This window comes from Triplophysa dalaica, chromosome 20 (assembly GCF_015846415.1).
Source record: "Triplophysa dalaica isolate WHDGS20190420 chromosome 20, ASM1584641v1, whole genome shotgun sequence".
NCBI lineage: Eukaryota > Metazoa > Chordata > Actinopteri > Cypriniformes > Nemacheilidae > Triplophysa > Triplophysa dalaica.
The window spans coordinates 20,003,133-20,023,829 of NC_079561.1; the positions used below are offsets into that span (position 1 = coordinate 20,003,133).

General features: G+C 40.1%; 1 protein-coding gene across 3 annotated transcripts; it reads left to right on the forward strand.

The window, feature by feature from the left end:
* The first annotated feature begins 14 nt into the window (after positions 1–14).
* On the forward strand, positions 15–20,453 carry LOC130408871 (coiled-coil domain-containing protein 171-like). Of its 3 annotated transcripts, none has more exons than XM_056732341.1 (24): positions 15–92; positions 433–563; positions 991–1,140; positions 1,228–1,378; positions 1,807–1,981; positions 2,539–2,729; positions 2,917–3,063; positions 3,292–3,384; positions 3,465–3,625; positions 3,710–3,890; positions 3,985–4,096; positions 4,214–4,284; positions 6,038–6,127; positions 6,222–6,422; positions 6,721–6,888; positions 6,959–7,114; positions 7,446–8,025; positions 8,144–8,322; positions 18,594–18,716; positions 18,834–19,019; positions 19,181–19,305; positions 19,515–19,569; positions 19,666–19,776; positions 20,174–20,453. In XM_056732341.1, the coding sequence occupies exons 3-24, from the start codon at positions 1,028–1,030 to the stop codon at positions 20,264–20,266; spliced, it is 3,462 nt and encodes a 1,153-aa protein (XP_056588319.1). In that variant the 5' UTR covers positions 15–92; positions 433–563; positions 991–1,027; the 3' UTR covers positions 20,267–20,453. The 3 variants fall into 3 exon arrangements, with proteins under 3 accessions (XP_056588319.1, XP_056588320.1, XP_056588321.1); XM_056732342.1 differs by having other exon boundaries at positions 15–65; XM_056732343.1 differs by lacking the exon at positions 15–92 and having other exon boundaries at positions 417–563; positions 3,465–3,553.
* The last annotated feature ends 244 nt before the right edge of the window (positions 20,454–20,697 follow it).

Here is a 20,697-nt window from a genome sequence, read left to right on the forward strand (position 1 = left end):
TTAGTCCGGTCTCCCGCTCATAGTGAGGGAGGAATAAACCATTTCATACAGAGAAGGACGAGTTTGTAAATATTTACGATTAATGCCACAATGTTATTAATCTTTTAACAATATTATTCATTGTCAACTAAATTATCTGTGTTTTATTTTTACATGCGCATGAAAATAAATAATTGTTGCTCATTACAAAATTACCTCTCAATTCTTAAAGTCGGATGTTAAATAGTTAACCGACCAGGGCGGGAAGCGGCGAAGCACAGACGTTTTCAAATATTGTTTCACTTAATTTTAATATTTACAAAATCAGGCATAAATATTTCACATGATTTATTAGTTGATGCGGAAGCATGAGAGGTCTTCGATGAGTGTGTTTTAATCGTTGTTTGTAGATGTTTTACGGAGGGGGTGGGGTGGGTGTGTTTGTTGTCATAGGGACGCTGAAGATGGCGGCACATTCGCACAGACGCGGACTCCTGTAAACACTCCAAAACTTTTATTCAAACTCATTCTGAAGTGGGGATTTACATTCAATTTGGATAAACTGATGATGACGTGCATTTGTGGTGAGATATTTGTAGAAATGCTTTGTGTCGATTTGTGTTTGTCGCTACAGGAAATCAAAGTCACGTGGATTTCTTTCAGGTTATTTGGAGATTTTCAGACGCTCTGCTTAATGTTTGTATAAACATCACAGTGTTTTACTCTTGAAGAAACTAGAACAATAGCATATCTAAATAGAATATCCTCGCATTATAATACGTATTTTTATCTGGATTACATTAAAATACAAAGCACTTTAATTTGGCACCTCTACATTTTGAAGTTCTGTATGATATTTTTTATGCATATTTGATTTATATTTGTACCTTATAAATTCATTTATCTTTATTTTTAAATAAAAACTAATAAAGCACATCTGCAGATAATAAGATAAAGTTCAAATGATTCGATCTGTTGTTAACCGTGTGTCTGATCTTCATGTTTTTGCAGAATTTTAAACGGATGATTTATTTGTCACACTGACCTCATGCCTCAGTCATCTGCTACCCGGCAACGCCCTGGCAACCGGGTCAAACGGAAAGACAGCGGACCGCAGGAAGTCACCCTGTCACCTCGAGACTCACAGGATGAGATCAATGGGTCTGGATCAAACACAGTTCTGCGTGTGTGTAACGTGTGAACGCACAGCACACATGTGTTTGTGACCTCAGTCTGTTGTATTTCCAGACTGAGACACCAGATCGATCGGTTGCAGAAAGACAGACGGGTCAGTGAGAGAGAGACAGGCGACAGCTTTACTATCACTGCAGAACTGAGGTGGAAACTCAACCAGCTGGAAAAAGAGAAGCTGCAGTTCACATCAAAATACAACGAGGAGGTGCGTTATCTTATTAAACCTGTGCAAAACATGCAGCATATTACATCGCATCCCACAATGCAGTGCACATGAGCTGAGGGTCTGCTTCCGTTGTGACAAAACCTAATAATGAACGTATTTGCATCAGATTAGTCTCAAACCAATTGTGAGGCCAGAGAGAAATGAATGAAGAGAGCAGTTTAAGGCCAGAACAGACCTGCTTATAGTTGTCCATTGCAAAAATAGATGCTGAATAAAACATGTTACATAGTGAGATCATGTGCTAAACGCTTATATTTCCCTAACAGTAGTGAAGCACAGCCCGTCATTCACTCTTTTTTGTCAATTGTCTGCACGGTTGTGAAAGAGAAAGTGAAGTGTGTTCTCTTATCAGGGTACATTTAAAACGCATTTAAAGCTACAGCACCAAGTTATTGTTTTGTGTGCAGGTGTCACAGTATGAAGCTCAGGTTGCCCGGTTACGGGCGCAGGTGGAGCGTGGAGAGGCTCAGCGACAGACGCTGGAGTATGATGTTGCCGTGGCGAGGAGGGATGTTGCGGTCGAGAGGAGAAAAACTGAAGACGAGATGAGAGACCTGAGAGAACACAATCAGAAGCTGGAGGGTGTGTGCGTGCGTGCATGTGTGTGTGTGGAGTTCATATTACTTGCTCATAAACTTCATAAATTCTTAAATAAATGTAATTATTTATATAGCACAAACTACACACAAGTGGACCGGAGTGCCATCAATTTCTAAAAAGAACAATCGGCCATAAATTATGTTTTATTAAGAAGGTTCGGGAGGGGCACGTGCAAATCATTAACTCTGCTGGCTTTCCATAAACAATCACAGAAATCATCCTAACAGCCCATAAGTAGTCCAGCCACCTCACCTCCATTCTCTCGGAAGTCTCGCAACATCCCGCCTCCACACCACCAGCCCGTTTTTACCTCCGCACCGGGGGGATGATCCGGGTCCGGGCACACACCAAGCCTGGGGCCCTCTCCCCGGTCAAGGGGCAGGTGCTCCGAGTTCAGGGACAACACCCCAAACACGCAAACTTATCAGTCCCAGTTCATTAGAGGCAAGGCGAACTCGTGAAATGATTGTTAAAAAGTCCAAGAGTTCAGCGAGTGTGCGGGCTTATGCGAGTGTTTTTTAACAATGAGTTGTGTTCAGGTGTCATCTCAGAGCTGCATCAGCGCATGTGTGATGTTCAGAGATCTCTGGAGATCACACAGAAGGCACGAGAAGATGATCATCAGGACCTCCAGACGCAGCTGCACGAGAGAGACTGTCTGCTGCTGAGCGCAAACGCTGAGAACCACCGTCTGCACGCTGACAAGAGCCGTCTGGAGACGCTCATACAGGTGTGTGTTTGTGTCAGCACAATGACCTTCCTGCAAATATGACCAACAGTGTTGTGACTGCATTACTGTACACACTTGATGTCAGATGTGTTCGTCAGTAGTTATAATGAATAACAGAAGAGGGAGAGTTGTGTTTCAGTAAAGATCCTGAAGTGTTAACTCAGAACTGATGTCACTGTGCTGACAGGAACAGACCGACACTCTACATCAGATGAAAGAAGAAATGGAGAGAATGAAGAGAGAGAGAGAGAGTGACAGAGAGAAACTGAAAAACACATCAGCAGACGTGCAGCGCAGCACTGACAGAGAACACAAACTGAGAGCCGACCTGCAGGTGACATCAGCAATGTTTTATCTTTCACTGTCAGCAATGCTAGCGTAACGTGAATGAAACGTCATTTTGATGCTAATCATGTGTGTGTGTGTGTGTGCGTGTGTGTGCGTGTGTGTGTGTGCGTGCGTGTGTGTGTGTGTGTGCGTGCGTGTGTGTGCGTGCGTGTGTGTGCGTGCGTGTGTGTGCATGCGCGTGTGTGTGCGCGTGTGTGTGCGTGTGTGTGTGCAGTCAGCTCTGGAGAACGTGAAGGTTCTGGAGCAGAATGTTGAGTCAGGACGAGTCGCTCAGCTGGAGTCTAAATTCAACTCTGACATCATGCAGGTAAGGTGCGCGCATGTGTGTTTGACAGTGTAGTCATGTGACCCATTCAAAACTCACTGTGTGTGTGTGTGTCTTTGTAGGTGAAGCTGAAGGATCTGGAGGAAGCTCTCGGGCTGGAGAAGAGCAGTCACGCTGACGTTGTGTCCCATCTGGAGATGTTGAAGCAAAAGTTGAGTGAGGTGGAGAGAGCGTACACTCATGAGAAAGGACAATCACAACACATCACACACAAACTCACACAGTAAGAACAAAAAAACAAATGTCACGTGTTTCCCTCGTGTCTGTGTGTAACAGGATGAATGAATGTCATGTTTGATGTGTTGAGGATGGAGAAAGATCATATAAAAATGAAGACTGATCTAGATCTAGAGCTGGATCAAGAGAAGGCCAGGTCTGCTGATATGATTGGTCAGCTAGAGAAGGAAAGGGCGGAGTCATTGAAGCTGTCAGTCAGACTGCAGGAGCAAGAGAAAGAGTGTACAGAGAGACAACAGCAAATCAACAAGGTGAACATCTGTCTGTCTGTCTTCAGTTTCAGTGTGAGTGCTTTTAGTCTGAAGGAGACTGACGTGTGTGTGTGTGTGTGTGTGTGTGTTACAGGTGCAGAGGTCTCTGGTGTGTGTGCAGCAGTCTTATGACAGTGTGTTGTGTGATATTGTGGAGTTGTTGCAGGAGTATCAGCAGCAGGGGGCAGCACACACTCATCATTCAGGTCAGAGAACACACAAACACAAACTGATGAGCAACACTACACATCATATCATATCATTCTGTGTGTGTGGTTGTGTAAAAATGTAATTCTCTGTTTGTGTGCGTGTCTATTATGTAGAAGGAGATAAAGCAAACGCATCTGCTCAGTTGGACATCCTGAGAAGAACCTTACACAACTACAAAACACAGGTACAAACACACACACACACACATATTACACAACTACAACACACATATAACACATCTACAATACACACACACATTACACAGGTACACACTAGGGATGGGCATTTAAAGCAAAAATAATATTTGAAGATCGATGAGAACTAATCGAAAATTATTCGAAATTTGCATCCTCCCCCACATGGACGCATTTACAGTATAACACACATAAACAGAGAGAGAGACCATTTACGCTTTAAATCCGTGATGACACACTTCTTTATTTATTATGGAATAAGCAATCTTACATCAAGCTATACATTAAGATAACGCGATGAAACATTAATATATATTAACCGAATGACGGCATTTATTAACAGTCCGGAACGATTTCATGAATTAACAGCTCAAAAGGCTTCAGTTTCTATTGTCATGAAACAGTTTCTGCAGTCTGGCAGTGATCGTTTTTCTAGACTAACAGTAAACTCGGGCTGTACAAACTCCATAATATTGTTAAAACCCTCTCCTCCGACAAAGCCGATCGGAAGCATATCCTTATCGATCATTTTAGTAAATAAAGCCGTTATTTGCTCCGTCCGTCTGGCATCCAGATTAGTTGGTCTGACCATAAACTAGCAACTGATTGCTGACCTGTGGATGGACCTGCTGGGTGCTTCGCTCTCAGATGATTGTGCATCGTAGTTGTTGATCCATGATAAACCAGCTTTACATTGCTGAGTTTGCACTGAACTTTATTCTCATTCATTTTATTAAAGGACACCACACAGAACACATTTTTGACACCGTCTCAATTTATCATATCTGTTATGCCACGCGGTTCTACAGTGTGCGTAACTTAATTAACAATTGTTGTTAGAAAATGTTTTGCTTTACTGTCTCTTGATTGACAGCCTTTAGGTTTTAGGTGCGTCGTTATTGGCAGTGCCACCCTTTGGTTACATGAACGCGTTACGCGTGAAAACATGGCGAGTTTTTTAAGATCGCACACACTATTAGAAATTCTATAATTAAATAAACTAATCGAATATTCAAAATTCGTGACTCATCCCTAGTACACACACACACATATATGTATATTACACATCGACAACACACAAACATATTACTTAATCAGAAAGAGCTTTATTGCCAAGTATGTTTGCACACACAAGGAATTTGTTTTGGTCACAGGATCATCCAGTACACAGTAACAGCAACAACACACAGAGACCATCAAACAATACTAAACAGTTACACAGATGATTTAAATAAGGGCCTATGGGTATAAACAATTAAAAAATACAATACAATAAACATAAGCGTAAAGCTATAGAGAGTAAAGTTATGAGTGTATGTGAATATGTACAAGTAAAAAATAAGAATAGACTATAGTAGTAAAAGGTGTGTTATATACAGCAAGATGAAATATAATTTACAGAAAAAGTTGTATAAAAATAGATAGTGTATTATCTGCAGGATATATTTAAAATTGCACTTTATTATTATAAAGTGTGTTACAGAGGCACACACACACACTTTCACACAAACATATTACACAGGTACACACATATATATCACAACACACACACACACATATACACGCACACACACACACACACACATATACAATACAATCACACATTTTACACAACTACAACACACTGGTACACACACACACATATATTACACAAGGCACTTTCTCACACACACTCACACACACACTCACACACTTCATTTTAAGTGTAGAGTGTGTGTTTTAATGGTGTGTGTGTGTGTGTAGTTGCAGGAGAGTGATGTGGTGATGCAGAAGTTGAATCATGAGATGATAGTGAAGGATGAGAAGATCACAGAGCTACAGAAGAACATACAGGTGTGTGATTCTCAACACAAAACATGTTCAACACACTCCTGCTGTACCGCTCTTAAACCCGTCTGTCTGTCTGTCTGTCTGTCTGTCTGTGTAGGAGTGTGAGGCGCGGTGTGTGTGTGTGAACAAAGAGGTGAAGCGGTTGCGTGTGTGTGTTGTAGATGCTGCAGCCGATGTAGACAGAGCTCAGAAAGATCTGCGCAGACTCGCACACAAGCTGCAGGACGAGAAAACACAACACACACACACCCAAACCCAGATGAACACACTCCAACAACAACACCAGAGAGACACACAGGTACACACACACACACACACACATCCAATGTTTAGTTTTCGATCTTGATGAGTTTCATGAGCATCATTTGTAACTTCAGTAATGTGAGACATAAACTATATGAGGGTGGAGCCTAATTTTGCTCCTCGGGATTTGATTGGCTAATTAAAAGTGGGCATGTGATGTTATTGGTTGATATTGTAAAGTTGTTTCAGAGGAAATTGCGATTAATTGATGACTGTAAAGACAAACATGTCTTCTTCACAGAACACGTGTTCATGTGAACATGGCTCATGTTGTGTGTGTGTGTGTGTTTTAGGAGAAGTTGTCATTCCTGCACGTGTTGTATCAGCGTCTGGTCGCTGGATGTGTGTTGGTGACACCGGCACACAGCATGCTGGGTAGTTTCTCATGGGGTGAGCTTAATGCTATGGTACAAGAGCATGTGGATGCATTGACCTCTGACCTTACCGCAGCCAATCAGAAGGTGAGATAGGTCATACAGGATTAAAGACGTGTGTTGTCATCAGAGCTCACACTCTGTATGTGTGTGTTAGATGTCGTGTTTGGAGAGTGTGTGTGAGGGACGATCAGCAGCGCTGGAGAGAGTGAGTGATCAATTGAAACAACAAGAGGAGGTGTGGAGACAACAACGCCAAGATCTCAACACACACCACGAACACACCATCAGCCAGCTTCAGCACACAATACAGGTAGACACACACACTCATATACACCACACACAAACATCACACTCTTAACACACACACACACACCACACACACACAAAGATCAGACTCTAACACACACACTCTTAACACACACATACTCCACACACACTCTTACACACACACACTCACAAACATCACACTCTAACACACACATATACTCCACACACACTCTTACACACACACACTCACAAACATCACACTCTAACACACACATATACTCCACACACACTCTAACACACACACTCACAAACATCACCAGCTAGCTTCAGCACACAAGTACACACACACACACATTGTTTGTGTATCTCTGCAGGATCTCAGCAGGCAGCTGGAGTCGGCTGAGGGTCGTGTCCGCTGTCTAGAGCTCAGTCAGTCTGAGCAGGAACAGGAAGTGAGGCGTCTTCAGGAGTCAGTGGGCGTGTGTGGTCGTGAGGAGGCGTGTCTGTTAGCGGCGTGTGGTGTGTTGGCGGGTTGCATGCGTGCTCTACGCAGACAGGTGTGTGTGCTGATGTGGCAGAAAGCCGTGTTGCAGGAGCGAGTCTGTGAGGGAGAGATTCTGCGGAAGGATGTCAAAACACTATTGCACGCGCTCACTGACGCCGGGGTCAAAGGTCAGCCAGAAGTGAGAGGTCTGGCAACATGCAGGTTCCGGCGATGTGTGATCGCAGTGCTGGCTGCTGGCCGTCTCTGCACGCTCGGGCGGAGCTCTTCTGTGCTGTTCCGTGTTGCCGTGGGTTACGGGAGACAGCCAGATGTGAGTGTGAATGATGTGACGGTCAGAGAGGAAGATGAAGATGAAGACCACAGATTGATGAAGACTCTGAACTCCTCTGAGCTGCTCGTCCTCATACACGCATGCATGGAGGGAATCCACCAGGAGCTGAGAGGAACAGGTGACAACACACACAAATACACACACACTTGTGTTGATAGTAACAACAAAATATGAACCCGCTTATAAAACTGAGAGCGTGTGGTGTGTGGTGTGTGGTGTGTGTGTGTGTGTTAAAGACTCTGTGATGTCAGCAGTTCAGAGCAGATGTAAGAAGTTGTTTGAACGGCTGCTGTCAGACGTGGACGCTCAGTGTTGTGGGCATAATGGGAAGGGCTCGTTGGCACGGCGACTGGGTCTGGGACTTCACAAGCTCACAAGTGACCGAAGCACTGTACACGGCTACACTAACAGCAAGGTATGAACACACACACACACACAATAACAGGAAGTTTAAATATGTGTGTGTGCTGTAAGAAGACAAAACCTTGCCTGTGCCACAATAAATCACTCACATATATTACACAACTACAACACACAGGTATACACACATATATTACACAACTACAACACACAGGTATACACACATATATTACACAACTACAACACACAGGTATACACACATATATTACACAACTACAACACACAGGCACACACACACACACACTCACATATATTACACAACTACAACACACAGGTATACACACATATATTACACAACTACAACACACAGGCACACACACACACACACACACTCACTTATATTACACAACTACAACACACAGGTATACACACATATATTACACAACTACAACACACAGGCACACACACTCACATATATTACACAACTACAACACACACATATATTACACAACTACAACACACAGGCACACACACACACACACACACACACACACACACACACACACACATATATTACACAACTACAACACACAGGCACACACACACTCACATATATTACACAACTACAACACACAGGTATACACACATATATTACACAACTACAACACACAGGTATACACACATATATTACACAACTACAACACACAGGCACACACACACACACACTCACATATATTACACAACTACAACACACAGGTATACACACATATATTACACAACTACAACACACAGGCACACACACACACACACACACACACACACTCACTTATATTACACAACTACAACACACAGGTATACACACATATATTACACAACTACAACACACAGGCACACACACTCACATATATTACACAACTACAACACACACATATATTACACAACTACAACACACAGGCACACACACACACACACACACACACACACACACACACACACACACACATATATTACACAACTACAACACACAGGCACACACACACTCACATATATTACACAACTACAACACACAGGTATACACACATATATTACACAACTACAACACACAGGTATACACACATATATTACACAACTACAACACACAGGTATACACACATATATTACACAACTACAACACACAGGCACACACACACACACACTCACATATATTACACAACTACAACACACAGGTATACACACATATATTACACAACTACAACACACAGGCACACACACACACACACACACACACTCACTTATATTACACAACTACAACACACAGGTATACACACATATATTACACAACTACAACACACAGGCACACACACTCACATATATTACACAACTACAACACACACATATATTACACAACTACAACACACAGGCACACACACACACACACACACACACACACACACACACACATATATTACACAACTACAACACACAGGCACACACACACTCACATATATTACACAACTACAACACACAGGTATACACACATATATTACACAACTACAACACACAGGTATACACACATATATTACACAACTACAACACACAGGTATACACACATATATTACACAACTACAACACACAGGCACACACACACACACACTCACATATATTACACAACTACAACACACAGGTATACACACATATATTACACAACTACAACACACAGGCACACACACACACACACACACTCACTTATATTACACAACTACAACACACAGGTATACACACATATATTACACAACTACAACACACAGGCACACACACTCACATATATTACACAACTACAACACACACATATATTACACAACTACAACACACAGGCACACACACACACACACACACACACACACACACACATATATTACACAACTACAACACACAGGCACACACACACTCACATATATTACACAACTACAACACACAGGTATACACACATATATTACACAACTACAACACACAGGTATACACACATATATTACACAACTACAACACACAGGCACACACACACTCACATATATTACACAACTACAACACACAGGTATACACACATATATTACACAACTACAACACACAGGCACACACACACACACACTCACATATATTACACAACTACAACACACAGGTATACACACATATATTACACAACTACAACACACAGGCACACACACACACACACACACTCACTTATATTACACAACTACAACACACAGGTATACACACATATATTACACAACTACAACACACAGGTATACACACATATATTACACAACTACAACACACAGGCACACACACACTCACATATATTACACAACTACAACACACAGGTATACACACATATATTACACAACTACAACACACAGGTATACACACATATATTACACAACTACAACACACAGGTATACACATATATATTACACAACTACAACACACAGGTATACACACATATATTACACAACTACAACACACAGGCACACACACACTCACATATATTACACAACTACAACACACACATATATTACACAACTACAACACACAGGCACACACACACACATATATTACACAACTACAACACACAGGCACACACACACTCACATATATTACACAACTACAACACACAGGTATACACACATATATTACACAACTACAACACACAGGCACACACACACTCACATATATTACACAACTACAACACACAGGCACACACACACTCACATATATTACACAACTATAACACACAGGTATACACACATATATTACACAACTACAACACACAGGCACACACACACACACACACACTCACTTATATTACACAACTACAACACACAGGTATACACACATATATTACACAACTACAACACACAGGCACACGCACACACACACACACATATATTACACAACTACAACACACAGGCACACACACACTCACATATATTACACAACTACAACACACAGGTATACACACATATATTACACAACTACAACACACAGGTATACACACATATATTACACAACTACAACACACAGGTATACACACATATATTACACAACTACAACACACAGGTATACACACATATATTACACAACTACAACACACAGGTATACACACATATATTACACAACTACAACACACAGGTATACACACATATATTACACAACTACAACTCACAGGCACACACACACACACACTCACATATATTACACAACTACAACACACAGGTATACACATATATATTACACAACTACAACACACAGGTATACACACATATATTACACAACTACAACACACAGGCACACACACACACACACACTCACTTATATTACACAACTACAACACATATTAGCCAACTACAACACACAGGTATACACACATATATTACACAACTACAACACACAGGCACACACACACACACACTCACATATATTACACAACTACAACACACAGGTATACACACATATATTACACAACTACAACACACAGGCACACACACACACACACACACTCACTTATATTACACAACTACAACACACAGGTATACACACATATATTACACAACTACAACACACAGGTATACACACATATATTACACAACTACAACACACAGGCACACACACACTCACATATATTACACAACTACAACACACAGGTATACACACATATATTACACAACTACAACACACAGGTATACACACATATATTACACAACTACAACACACAGGTATACACATATATATTACACAACTACAACACACAGGTATACACACATATATTACACAACTACAACACACAGGCACACACACACTCACATATATTACACAACTACAACACACACATATATTACACAACTACAACACACAGGCACACACACACACATATATTACACAACTACAACACACAGGCACACACACACTCACATATATTACACAACTACAACACACAGGTATACACACATATATTACACAACTACAACACACAGGCACACACACACTCACATATATTACACAACTACAACACACAGGCACACACACACTCACATATATTACACAACTATAACACACAGGTATACACACATATATTACACAACTACAACACACAGGCACACACACACACACACACACTCACTTATATTACACAACTACAACACACAGGTATACACACATATATTACACAACTACAACACACAGGCACACGCACACACACACACACATATATTACACAACTACAACACACAGGCACACACACACTCACATATATTACACAACTACAACACACAGGTATACACACATATATTACACAACTACAACACACAGGTATACACACATATATTACACAACTACAACACACAGGTATACACACATATATTACACAACTACAACACACAGGTATACACACATATATTACACAACTACAACACACAGGTATACACACATATATTACACAACTACAACACACAGGTATACACACATATATTACACAACTACAACTCACAGGCACACACACACACACACTCACATATATTACACAACTACAACACACAGGTATACACATATATATTACACAACTACAACACACAGGTATACACACATATATTACACAACTACAACACACAGGCACACACACACACAGACACTCACTTATATTACACAACTACAACACATATTACACTACTACAACACACAGGCACACACACACTCACATATATTACACAACTACAACACACACATATATTACACAACTACAACACACAGGCACACACACACTCACATATATTACACAACTACAACACACAGGTATACACACATATATTACACAACTACAACACACAGGCACACACACACTCACATATATTACACAACTACAACACACAGGCACACTAACACTCACATATATTACACAACTACAACACACAGGTATACACACATATATTACACAACTACAACACACAGGCACACACACACACACACTCACATATATTACACAACTACAACACACAGGTATACACACATATATTACACAACTACAACACACAGGTATACACACATTTATTACACAACTACAACACACAGGTGTACACACATTTATTACACAACTACAACACACAGGTATACACACATTTATTACACAACTACAACACACAGGTATACACACATTTATTACACAACTACAACACACAGGCACACACACACACACACATATTACACAACTACAACACACAGGTATACACACATATATTACACAACTACAACACACAGGTATACACACATATATTACACAACTACAACACACAGGCACACACACACACACTCACTTATATTACACAACTACAACACACAGGTATACACACATATATTACACAACTACAACACACATGCACACACACACTCACATATATTACACAACTACAACACACACATATATTACACAACTACAACACACAGGCACACACACACACACACACACACACACACACACATATATTACACAACTACAACACACAGGCACACACACACTCACATATATTACACAACTACAACACACAGGTATACACACATATATTACACAACTACAACACACAGGCACACACACACTCACATATATTACACAACTACAACACACAGGCACACACACACTCACATATATTACACAACTACAACACACAGGTATACACACATATATTACACAACTACAACACACAGGCACACACACACACACACTCACATATATTACACAACTACAACACACAGGTATACACACATATATTACACAACTACAACACACAGGTATACACACATTTATTACACAACTACAACACACAGGTGTACACACATTTATTACACAACTACAACACACAGGTATACACACATTTATTACACAACTACAACACACAGGTATACACACATTTATTACACAACTACAACACACAGGCACACACACACACACACATATTACACAACTACACACACACACACACACACATACACACACACTACAACACACGGCACACACACACTCACATATATTACACAACTACAACACAGGCACACACACACATATATTACACAAATACAACACACAAGCACACACACACTCACATATATTACACAACTACAACACACAGGTATACACACATATATTACACAACTACAACACACAGGCACACACACACTCACATATATTACACAACTACACACACAGGTATACACACATATATTACACAACTACAACACACAGGTATACACACATTTATTACACAACTACAACACACAGGTATACACACATTTATTACACAACTACAACACACAGGTATACACACATTTATTACACAACTACAACACACAGGCACACACACTCACATATATTACACAACAACAACACACAGGTATACACACATATATTACACAACTACAACACACAGGCACACACACACACACATATATTACACAACTACAACACACAGGTATACACACATATATTACACAACTACAACACACAGGCACACACACACACACATATATTACACAACTACAACACACAGGCACACACACACTCACATATATTACACAACTACAACACACAGGTATACACACATATATTACACAACTACAACACACAGGTACACACACAAACATACATATATTACACAACTACAACACACAGGCACACACACACACACACATATTACACAACTACAACACACAGGCACACACACACTCACATATATTACACAACTACAACACATAGGCACACACACACACACACACACACATATATTACACAACTACAACACACAGGTATACACACATATATTACACAACTACAACACACAGGCACACACACACTCACATATATTACACATCTACAACACACAGGCACACACACACTCACATATATTACACAACTACAACACACAGGTATACACACATATATTACACAACTACAACACACAGGCACACACACACACACACACACACTCACATATATTACACAACTACAACACACAGGTATACACACATATATTACACAACTACAACACACAGACACACACACACATATATTACACAACTACAACACACAGGCACACACACACTCACATATATTACACAACTACAACACACAGGTATACACACATATATTACACAACTACAACACACAGGCACACACACACTCACATATATTACACAACTACAACACACAGGTATACACACATATATTACACAACTACAACACACAGGTATACACACATTTATTACACAACTACAACACACAGGTATACACACATTTATTACACAACTACAACACACAGGCACACACACACACACACATATTACACAACTACAACACACAGGCACACACACACTCACATATATTACACAACTACAACACACAGGTATACACACATATATTACACAACTACAACACACAGGCACACACACACACACACATATATTACACAACTACAACACACAGGTATACACACATATATTACACAACTACAACACACAGGCACACACACACACATATATTACACAACTACAACACACAGGCACACACACACTCACATATATTACACAACTACAACACACAGGTATACACACATATATTACACAACTACAACACACAGGTACACACACAAACATACATATATTACACAACTACAACACACAGGCACACACACACACACACACACATATATTACACAACTACAACACACAGGCACACACACACTCACATATATTACACAACTACAACACACAGGCACACACACACTCACATATATTACACATCTACAACACATAGGCACACACACACACACATATATTACACAACTACAACACACAGGTATACACACATATATTACACAACTACAACACACAGGCACACACACACTCACATATATTACACATCTACAACACACAGGCACACACACACTCACATATATTACACAACTACAACACACAGGTATACACACATATATTACACAACTACAACACACAGGTATACACACATATATTACACAACTACAACACACAGGCACACACACACACACACATATATTACACAACTACAACACACAGGCACACACACACTCACATATATTACACAACTACAACACACAGGTATACACACATATATTACACAACTACAACACCAAGGTACACACACAAACATACATATATTACACAACTACAACACACAGGCACACACACACACACATATTACACAACTACAACACACAGGCACACACACACTCACATATATTACACAACTACAACACACAGGTATACACACATATATTACACAACTACAACACACAGGCACACACACACTCACATATATTACACATCTACAACACACAGGCACACACACACTCACATATATTACACAACTACAACACACAGGTATACACACATATATTACACAACTACAACACACAGGCACACACACACACACACACACACACTCACATATATTACACAACTACAACACACAGGTATACACACATATATTACACAACTACAACACACAGGCACACACACACTCACATATATTACACAACTACAACACACAGGTATACACACATATATTACACAACTACAACACACAGGTATACACACATTTATTACACAACTAAAACACACAGGTATACACACATTTATTACACAACTACAACACACAGGTATACACACATATATTACACAACTACAACACACAGGTACACACACAAACATACATATATTACACAACTACAAAACACAGGAACAGACACATATATTACATGACACTCACACTGGTACACTAACATATTACACAACTACAACACACAGGTACATTTACATTTAGACATTTAGCAGACGCTTTTATCCAAAGCAACTTACAAAGAGTTTAGGAGCAACAAGTGATAGTTCATACAGGAGCCATAATACATTAGGTGCCAATACAAAGTAACTGGTTTCAACTAAAGCTAGACCACTACCTGTTGAGAGAAAGGGTTAGTGTTTTTTTTTACCATAACACAAAGACAGATACACACACACACACATATATATTACACATCTACAACACACAGGTACACACACATATACAGTATAGACTCCTTTCTTGGTGATGTCAGGCTTATATCTCCAATTTGATATTTTAACAAATACCCCTGCCATTGTCAAACAAAAACACTGAGGACAGCTGTATTTAAACACAATTAAACGAGCGGACTGAACAGAAACCATCATTAGACATGAGATAGACATGAGAACCTAAGATTAAAAAACACTGTCTTTTGTTGGTGTGGATTATGATTTGGGTGTGTGTCTAAAAATATCTCCCGTATTCATAAATCATAAACTGGGGAACAATGTTATTTTTCACCTAGCGTTAACTTTTGAATGCATAGGGTATGCTCGCTAACTTTGTTAGTTATACAACTGTCAGTTAACTATCGGCCAGAAACTAAACATAAAAGAAAGAGTTTGTCATCTCTTTTTCTGTAGTCGTCACAAGTGCATTAGTCTAAAGAGAGAGAGAGAACAGTGAGAAGGCTCATGTCATGTGTCAGCTTTGTGTTCAAGTAAACACATTTGTTAACGGTTGCCACTGTTAGCACACACAGGCATGTATAGATGTATACGCTCTGTTCAGTCTTTACTATAAACACTTTCTCTGTCTGCTGGGTGTAGATGTGGGACCACTTAACTGAAGGTCATCATGTCATCTCTGGATCCATTAAGTGAGTGCGTACAGGTCGGCCAGGTTCCTTACGTTAAAGTCTTTTTTTTAAACATGTAGGGTCGTAGACGCTGAGTGACATTACATGTTAAAGGTATTTAGATTTTTTTCGAGTCATTCTCAAAAAGCAAGCAAACAAAACATGCTCCCTAGCATTAGTGATGTGGTCACATGGATCGTTCTGCCTCCAGCTAAGCTCCACCCACAAAAACATGTCACAATGTTTACTAACAAGTACAACACATACACCCAAACAATACACACACAAACACACACACACATTGCACAAATACAACCCATACACACATATATTACACATCTAAAACACACACGCAGATACACTGTGGTTCATCTGCTGCGATTGTTTGTGTCTCTCTGACAAGATTTGTTGAACTGCCAGAAGAATGGTTACAAAACCTTCTGCTTCAATTGTAGTGTAGAGTATGTTTTAATGGTGTGTGTGTGTTTGTGTATTTAATAAATCACTCAGATGGTTAAACATATTTCAACTGTCAATGCTGAATTTAATTGTGTTTGTGTATGTTCTTGTTTAGGTTCTGGTTGCGTCTCTACAGAAACACATTCTGCAGTTCACGCAGCGGCTGCATTCAGCTGAGGTCGAGCGCCGGAACCTGCGACTGCAGCTCTCACGCATCAACCGCAAAGACACACACACTGTGAGTCCTGTGTGAACTGATTTTTTTGTGTATCTGGTGCGTATAGCTGCTGTTAAGAGCCTTTCATTCAGTCTGTTTTTATTTCTACTGATGTTTGGAGATGTGTGTGTGTTTCAGGCGTGTGTTCCTGTACAGCGCTTTGAGACTGTATGTAGTGAGCTCAGAAGTGCCCTAGACAGGGAGCAGTGTGCTCAGCGTCTGCTGCATGATCAGGCAACACAACATCAGCGGCTGGACTTCAGCATGCAGCAACACACGGGAGAACAACTGAAGAACAACCAGATGCTCGCACACGCTGTGCAGGTACACACACACCCAGTTTTTGCACAGAAATGGGGATGACCTCTGTTGTGAGCGGTTCCTGTTTCTGGGGGTTTTGTTTCAGTTTGTTTATTTGTTTGAGTGTTATTGGGCAGCTCAAGATGAACACACATGACTGATTAACAGTGTGATTGTGTTTTCAGAGTCTGTCAGACACTAAACGTGAGCTGAAGAGAAAAGATCAGTGTCTCAGATCACTGGAGAAACATTACAACCAATCACAGCAAACCATCAAGAGCACTGAGGAGGCACTGAGCACTGCTGCAAAGTAACACACACACCTGTTACACACACACAACTCTCATGAGTTTTGATGAGCTACATCTCATGTTAGAGATCAAATTATTTTGAATCAAATGTTAATAAAATATGAATGTATTTATCATCCCTGAATCTAATTACTGTAATGCATTTTAAACATGAAGAACAGGATCTTTTTTGTTTAATCTGAATGTATTTCTATGTCTGCATTAATAGGAATAAAGAATCTCTGATGAGCTACATCAAATCTGTGGAGGACTATTTGAAAGAGGCAAAACACACACACACACACACACACACACATTGTATTATGAGGAACGTTGTGTTGTGGACAAAAATCATTCTCATCTCCTCTTTATATTTTCAGATGAGAGATGACATCATTCAGAGCAGGGGTGTGTCATCACAGGATCATGTGACCCTCCTCTTGCCCGACCCTCCCAGCATCATTAGAAACCCACAGACTGACGCCTGTCAGGTAAATAAATCACTCCTAACAAACCCAACAGAAACATACACTTGTGTGTGTGTTTTCTGTGATGTAGAGATGTGAATCTGATTGTGATGAGCTGGATATCTCAAATGTGTCCTTCTCTGTGATAACCGCTGTGTGTGTGCGTGCGTGGGTTAGTATGTCTGTATTGTGTGTGAAGTTGTGAGTCCTTGTTTTGTATGTGGGTGTGTTTAAACCGTTGTGTGCGTGTCTGTCTTGTGTGTTTTCAAATATTTTTTATACTTGCATAACTTTCAATGTTTTGCTTATAGTCAATATGTTTCATGTACAGCAGCTGTAAAATGAAAATTGTAATAAGCGCTATATAAATAAAGTTTAGACTTGACGTGTATATCACATTTGATGTGTGTGTGTTTTGTAGAGTTTGGTGAGATGTTTCCTGGAGCTCTTTCAGCTAATGGTCTTGAAGATCTCATCCCAGGGTCAAGAGATGTCATCATCAACACACAGCTGAAGATGACCTGCTGTGACGTCACACCTGTGACAATCATTCATCATCACACCGCCAGGACCACTGTATGTAAATGAGCTCTGTGATGATTGGCTGTGTGTTTAAATATACACAATACGTTCATGTGCTGTAATAATCACCGTTGTTCATTTCTGTTTGTTTTGAATAAAAACAGATTGTGTTTACAGTATCTGTTGTTGAGTCTCTCTGTGTTTAACAGTGACGTGTGATAATGATATAACTTGAAGAACAGGTGGATTGTGGGACAGAACTCTACCTGTGTTTTATTTATAAATATTTCATTTCTCATGATTCTGTTTCAAACGTCCGCCATCAATATTTCTTCTTTCTTCTATACATCTCCACACAAAATATTCCAGAGCTTGGCATAACTGGAATGTATATCTTGAAGAAATGTCAGTACTGTTATTGAT

Bases quoted from the DNA above. Each gene is read 5' to 3' on its own strand.
- LOC130408871 (XM_056732341.1), top strand. From the start codon at position 1,028: ATGCCTCAGTCATCTGCTACCCGGCAACGCCCTGGCAACCGGGTCAAA. The intron at 3,626-3,709 runs GTAAGAACAAAA...TGATGTGTTGAG, and splicing joins ATCACACACAAACTCACACA to GATGGAGAAAGATCATATAA. The intron at 18,717-18,833 runs GTGAGTCCTGTG...TGTGTGTTTCAG, and splicing joins ACCGCAAAGACACACACACT to GCGTGTGTTCCTGTACAGCG.